The sequence below is a fragment of the Peromyscus leucopus genome, chromosome 5, assembly GCF_004664715.2.
Source record: "Peromyscus leucopus breed LL Stock chromosome 5, UCI_PerLeu_2.1, whole genome shotgun sequence".
Taxonomy (NCBI): Eukaryota; Metazoa; Chordata; class Mammalia; order Rodentia; family Cricetidae; genus Peromyscus; species Peromyscus leucopus.
Genome location: NC_051067.1, coordinates 42757889 through 42765613, shown reverse-complemented (window position 1 = coordinate 42765613; position 7725 = coordinate 42757889). Strand labels below are relative to the sequence as shown.

The following is a 7725-nucleotide window of genomic DNA, read 5'->3' as shown; positions in this document are numbered from 1 at the left end:
AAAATATATGACTGAAAGAAAGGCAGGATGGAGAGGGCTGGAGGGAGAAAAGGTGTTCTTATGTATAATGAACTTACGACTAAACAAATAGACAAAAATGATGCACAACTGTCTAAATGTATTGCGGATTACAAATCACAATGTGAAAGTCACTAATGTACTCATAGTATGCTGATAAGTCATGTTGCTTTAATAACATATCTAGGATTTGCAATGAATTATTTTATCTTATTTTTCAAGTTCTGAATTTATTTCGAGAGATCATTTTCTCTTAGTGAAATGCTTGACTTTATAGCCTAAGTTTAAATTGGTAAGTCAGTTAAAAGTTTGGAGAGTAGAGCAATATTTGTTGTTTTTATGTAACTCTAAACACATCTAAACCAACCTTTAATCTAGCTAGAGCATGGTGAAGGTCAGTAGATCACAGATGTTAGAATTTAACATGAGGTAAGTCAACATGGGTGGTTCCTAGGCATTCTTTAGATCATCCATTTATTATCCTTATTCTTCTAGCTCACATAAGATCAATCTAACTTTTTCTTTGCTTGTCTATTATTCTATTAAAATATGCTGTATTGTAATTCTTGCTTAAATGTATAGAATCATTAATCTTTCTCTTGGTGGTAACAAAAGGCAATATTTGTTTCATGCTTTCAAATATTAAATCAGTTCAGTGAAGTGACATTCCAAGAAAAGTCTCTTAATAACTCATGTTATTTTATTTAACTCCATATCTTGACTGTCATAGAAATTCCATACTAAAATACAAGTCTTCACCTTCACTTGAATTCACCAGTCAACAAAAGTAATGAATCTAGGCAATGAAAGTGCTCCAAAGATCTTCATTCTTTTGGGTTTCTCCAACCATCCATGGCTGGAAATGCCCCTCTTCATAATGGTGCTTGTTGCTTATGTCTGCACAATGCTGGGAAATATCTCAATTATTGTCCTATCCAGGATAGACCCCCATCTGGACAGCCCAATGTACTTCTTCCTTTCTAACCTCTCCTTCTTGGACCTGTGCTTCACTACAACCACCATCCCTCAGCTGCTTCTGAATCTGTGGGGCCCAGATAAATCTATCAGCTATGGGGGCTGTGTGACACAGTTTTATGTTTTTCACTTCCTTGGGGCTACCGAGTGCATCCTCCTGGCTGTGATGTCTTTGGATCGTTACATTGCCATATGCAAGCCCCTACGGTACCCATCCATCATGCACCAGCAACTGTGTATCCTCCTGGTGTCCATGGCATGGCTGAGTGGTTTGGCTAACTCATTGCTTCAATCAACCCTCACTGTCAAGCTGCCACTTTGTGGAAACAATAAGGTAGACAACTTTCTCTGTGAGGTCCCAGTGATGATCAAGATGTCCTGTGCTAACACTGCCTTCAACGTAGCTATGCTCTCCATTGTAGGGACTTTCTACTCCCTGGTTCCCTTGTCACTTATCCTTGTTTCCTATGGGTTCATTGTAGCTACTGTGCTTAGGATTCGTTCCTCAGAGGGCAAGAAGAAAGCCTTTAATACATGTGGTTCTCATGTTGTTGTTGTGTCTCTTTTCTACGGACCAGTAATCAGCATGTATGTACAACCCTCATCTTCTAATTCCCAGGACAAGAACAAACTTCTGTCTCTGTTCTACAGTTTGGTGACTCCTATGCTTAACCCTTTTATCTATACTTTGAGGAACAAGGACATGAAAGGAGCGATGAGGAGGCTTCTTGTCTCATTGTATCACAGGGGAACAGAGCAAACCTAACTTTTAGACCCCTGCATTTGTGGCTTCAGTTCTAACATTATCTTTTTAGCATTCTGTTCTATCTACGTATATCTTCCCATCATACTGCTATGATTTCTTCACTCACTGTAAACTCTAAGCCTAATTTGTCTGCAGTTTGCATGAGCATGAAGACAGACAGCCACATAACTAAGTCGCTTTGTATCTATCTAGAGATCTGTTGTAGAAACCTAAGGAATTGGCAATAAATAAATGCTTACTGATCAGTTTTGTCAAGCTACAGCAATAGTAACAACAACAACAATGAGGATAACTCAAAACAACAAAAACATATAAATTTTTAATGTCATTTTGGAAAATAAGTAAAAAGAATTTAGCTTGCTGTTTACCAAGGCTTAAATTTCTATTCAAGAATTATCTATTTCATAACTGGGTATAATGGTGCATGCCTTTAGTCCCAGGACTTGGAAGGCAGGTCACAGATGGGTCTCTGTGAGTTCAAGGACAGCCTGGTCTACATAGTAAGTGCCAAGACAGCCAGAGATACATAAAAGCACTCTGTCTTGGGGGAAAAAAAGGTTTAACTATTTCATGAATTACCAGCAAGATCAAGTGAGTTGTTATCTCCCATTTTGTAAACTGTCAACCACACATCCACTAATCTTTTAAGAAGAAAATACTTAAAAAATTTGACTTTTGCTATCTACAAATCTTGATGGATTCCTTTCCTTTGAGTTATTTGGCTAAAGCCAGTCTTTTTAGGTTTCAAAAGGAAGAGCTGATGATTAAAATCCTTAGAAATATTTATATAATTCTTAGTATTGAAAGTTTTTTTGGGAAATGAGATATAAAATAGATGAGCAAAATGGAAAGTAGAGAAAAATGGATAAAAAAGTGGAGAAAAATGTAAAGTAAATTGGCTATCAAATCATGAAGTTTTACATGGAAATGAAGCCTAAAGATTGATGATGTGGTGATATGTTATTTTATTAATAATATCAACAAAATAAATTAGTAATTGTCTCATACTTTTGTGCACCCTACCATAGCAATACTGTCATCTTTCCACTTCTTTTTAAGGAAAACGTTTCTTTGCTTCTCTAACAACCAAGAATGTATATAAGGTCTTCATACTCCAACCGTTATTTTCCTCCAAACAACAACAAAAATCTACTAATAGAAAACAAACCTGAGACACAATATATACTGATTCCAACCAGTTATTACTAATGATAAATTCTCTCACTTTTCAACTTGTGCTTTGTTGTACACATTCTTTATTGTCTGTGCATGTATAGCATACATACACATGGGTACAATACATCTCTCCCCGTAGACTTCAGGGGAAGAATGTTGCACTTTGGTTTCTGTTAGAGACAGAGAAACTTCATTCTTTAGTAGGCTAACTGGGTCCACAGATAGCCACGTCTGCTAAGAATCAGAGAAAAAACAGTATAGTTTAGAAAATAATTCATTACGGGGACACCGAATCCCAGAGACAAAAAGAAGATGAGCTGCAGGCAGGGAGAGAAGTAAAGCCTCACTTTTGGGGCTCAACTATAGGTAGCCTATTATGATAGTCTGAGGGCTGAGAGAAAGTTGTCTGTAATAGTTTATTATATCTCCCAAGGTATTTGAAATACTAATCAGTAGTAATAAATATAGTAGTAAATAGACTACTTTAAGGCATAGTTTTTTAAGATTGTGTAAAAAATATTAATATTTTTTTAAAGACTGTGTTTACAATTTTAAAGCCAGTATTCATTAGATAATTGCTTTATCTTATTAATGTTATAACTTATGAATAGATGATAACTTATTGCACTTTAAACATTAAGCACAATATTGTTCTCTTTCTCTACTGAATACACTTTGTCCTGAATATGTAAGTAACTCTTTAATGTGTACCTCTTATAATCAATAAAAGGGGTATAATTGGAGATGAATTGTGTCAAAACATTAAAATTCAAGTTTGGATGTTATTTCTCAGTAAACATAATGAAGAACATTTCTCAAATGCAGGTTTTAGAAGTATGCACTTTTCTCATGTGTAAGCAAATTTGTCTTATATGAGTATCTTGAGAAATTCTGCATAAAAATCTACGTTGAGCTTGATGTGGTGGCAATACGAGCACTCAGGAGGCAAAAGTAGGAATATCATCATTAATTCCTGACCAACCTGGTCTACTGAGTGACAGCAAGCTCCACGCAAGCTGGGACTATATAGGGAAACAATGTCTAAAAAATTTCAACAAAAATTTTATTGAAAAGCGTTCTCACTTAATTTTTATATAATTCACTTAGTGAGGACATCACAGGGAAAAAAACTTTGAAGTATCTATTGGAAAATGAATTAAAAAATCAGATAAGGGAAAGTTATGGTCCCAATAAAGATAAAAATTGACACTATAATTACTGACAAAGAATAACTAAGAACATAAACAGAATTTAGATTCTTGTTTGAATAAATTTTTCTAGTGTCTAGATTGAGAAGATAAACAAGGCTGACGAACACTTGGCCCAATGAACTAAAAAAGAAAGAAGAAGATGACCCCAATTAACAGAATGAAAGACTGAGGAATGCTGGGAGGAGGAACAATGGTCTTTCCCAGGGAAAGGCACACCTGTACCAAAGCTTCAGTGTGATGATATTTTATGTGTGCGTTAATAAATAAAGCTTGCCTGGAGATCAGGGGGGAGAAGGCCAGCCATTTTAAGTAAACAAAGAAGTCAGGCAGCACATGCCCTTAATCTCTTAGCAGGTAGGATCTCTGTGTATTCAAGGCCACACTAGGGAACAGAGCCAAGCGTGGTGACACACATCTTTAATCACAGTACCAACCATAGAGACCTGGAGGTCTGTACAGACAGACAGACAGTAACAGAGCTGTGTAGGAAGAGGAAGTGAGGTAGCTAGGCTAAGAGAGCCAATGAGAGGGCAGAACAGCAAAGCATATAAAGCCTGGGTAGACAGGAAGTCGTGTTCTTTGGAGCTGCGGAGTTGGTGAGATGAGGTTAGCTTGTGACTTTCCATATTTCCCTGATCTCTCTAAGGCTTTAACCCAAATTTCTTGGTCTGTGTTTTTTATTTAATAAGACCATTTAGAAATTCGGCTACACTTCAGCCCTGAAAATATACATACACATACATATACACACTGAGCAGGTTGTATTTATGTATTTAGGATTATATGTACATCTACATATTTTTATGCAAGAAAATTTAATTTTAGAAGAGGCTATGGATTTGAAAGAGAGAAAGGAAGTATATATGGAAGGAGTTGGAGGGATGCAAGGCAAAGGGGAAATGATGTAATTACTTTATAATCTCAAATACTAAAAGAAATATTTTTTAAAACTGAGCATAGAAACATTACAAAAGACATAAAAATATCAGAATATTATAATGGAATACTTCAAAAACTTACTCCATTATAAATCTGAAAGAAACGGCTGAATTTCTACATTGATCCAAACCACCAAAGTTATACTCAGAAGAGATCAATGACCTAAACAGACCCATATCAAATTCAGAAATTGAAACAGAAAACAAACAAACCCAAACCAAAACAAACAAACAAAACCTCTGGATTAAAATACAACAACAACAACAACAACAGCAACCCAGGGCCCTCAGATTTCACAGCAGAATTCTACCAGACTTTAAAGAAACAGAAAAAGGGAGGAAGGCAGAAAAAGGAGGGAAGCTCTGTTGAGGCGGCCTCTAGGTGGCTCCAGAGGCAAAGAAACCTGACTTCACACCTCGCTCAGCTCCAGAGCAAGACTCCCAGGATGATGCTGAGACAGGCCCTGCTAACCCCTCAAGCGCAGGTTAAAACACCGAGTCAGAGACACACCGAATTCTAGGAGATAGACATCTGTCTGCAGAGATAGCGGTGCACGCACGTCACAGAACGAGGGCCACACACAGACGCAGGCTCGTGCTGCCGGACGGCCTGACAACCACGCCTGCACGCAGTGAGTGTTTGCGTGAAGACACTTCAGGTCTCATAGGGCAAGAAGACACCATGTACGAATTAGATTGCCGCTCATTTCTCTTTCTCTTACCTCTGTGCCTCTCTTAATAATGTCAACGTAGAGAACTAGCCTTGTCCTGTTTGGTGTCCCACATCCTTTCAGACTATACCAAAGAACATTTGCTGGCCTAGAGAGCTGCAGGCCTCCCGGTCTCGACCCAAATGCTGATTCTTTCTTTCCAACTTTATCTTTGAACTCTATGGTTAGCGGGAGCCAATCTCTCTTCTCTTAATCTCTGTTGTTTCGCCTCCAGTGTACTTTTCTCTCATGTTGAGTTTTATCTTTTTTTGTTGTTGCTGTATTGTCCTAATACTACCCGCTGGTTTTCCTATGATAACCTCCTTTCCAGTCCTAGAAAAAAATTGAGATTACAACATAATTGCACCAATTCTCCCTTCCTTTTTTCCCCCCCAAACCCTCCCACACACCCATACTTTCTCTCCTTAAAATCCCAGCACTCGGGAGGCAGAGGCAGGCAGATCTTTGTGAGTTCAAGGTCAGCCTGGGCTACAGAGCGAGATCCAGGAAAGGCGCAAAGCTACACAGAGAAACCCTGTCTCAACCCCCCCCCCCCAAAAAAAAAATTTCTGACGTCTTTTTTCATTGTTATCACATACATATATATTCCTAAATATAATCTGCTCAGTCTGTATAATTTTACTCATATGTATGTTTTCAGGGCTGACTATTTGGTAATGAATAATCAGTGGATGTGCTCTTTCCTAGAGAAGACTTTTTCTCCCACTCTCGACATTCCTTTGCCTATAGTTCTTTGTGTAGGGTTGTGGCCTCATAGGCTTTCCCACATCCACTGTAGCATCCTTGTTCAGCTCATGTTTAGGCAGTCATGAAAGTGAGATTTTATGAACGTGGCTTCTGGAATTACTAGGAGACAATTTCACAGCAAACACTCCAATTTTCTGTCTTTACAATCTTTCTCACAATGTTGCTTGAGCCTTAGATGTGGTGGTATTTTATAGATGTATCCATTGGTTGTGATTTATGTAGTGGCCTTTATCTGTTCTAAAGAAAAGTTTCCTTGATAAGGAAGTGTAACAAGTCTTTTTCTGTCCTACCAGTCAGCTCCCAAATAATGACACAGAGACTTCTTATTAATTATACGAAAGCTTGGCCTATAGCTTAGGCTTGTTCCTAACTAGCTCTTACCTCTCTTCCATTTTGCACCTCCTGCTTCCTGTCCATATCTCCTGGCATCTCCCACATCTTCCTCCTCCTCTTCCTTTTTCTTCCTGGAAATCCCACCCATATCTCCTGCCTAGCTATTGGCCGTTTAGTTTTTTATTACACCAATCACAGCAATACATCTTCACACGGTGTACAAATATCCCACAACATTTCCCTCTTTTTGTCTAAATAAAAAAGAAAGATTTTTTAACTCCAACATAGTAAAACTATATACAATAAGAACAACTATCAAGTAAGAATTACGTTCACAATGTTTAGTCCACATGTATTTGGCAAATTCAGAGAAAGTACTGTATTATCTATCCTATCTTAGTGAGTCCAAAGTTTTATGCCTAAGCCATCTTCTATCATAACATGTACTACCATCCTAAAAATATCTTTTTAGACCTAAAAACATCTTTTTAGACAAACGACTTAAGTTTTTATATTTCTCGACTGTCGGGAGACATGAGATTGTAACATTAAGCCCGGGAGAGAGCATATGATTCTGCCAAGTGTGCAATTCTAGCACATCCAGCAGGAGGTACATTGTAGACAAAAAACAAGACTGTCTGTTTCTTGACTCAAGGGCAGGACAGGGATGTGGTCTTCTTAAGACAGCATCTGCCTATGCTGTGTGAGTGTCAGCATTGTTCTGAGTGCAACTTTTGTATTATTTGCTCTGCCTTAAAGCTGTATATAAGCAGGCTGAGAAATAAACTCAGGGCTGCAGTATTCACTGACAGTCCTCCGGAATCTATCTG

At 37.9% G+C, this 7725-nt stretch overlaps 1 protein-coding gene across 1 annotated transcript; it reads left to right on the top strand.

The window, feature by feature from the left end:
• Window positions 1-808: 808 nt before the first annotated feature.
• LOC114685861 (olfactory receptor 2B11-like) lies at window positions 809-1759 on the top strand. The gene has a single exon (XM_028860511.1). The coding sequence runs from the start codon at window positions 809-811 to the stop codon at window positions 1757-1759; it is 951 nt and encodes a 316-aa protein (XP_028716344.1).
• The last annotated feature ends 5966 nt before the right edge of the window (window positions 1760-7725 follow it).

What these genes read in the sequence shown, in the direction of transcription:
- LOC114685861 (XM_028860511.1), top strand. Translation starts at nt 809, where the DNA reads ATGAATCTAGGCAATGAAAGTGCTCCAAAGATCTTCATTCTTTTGGGT.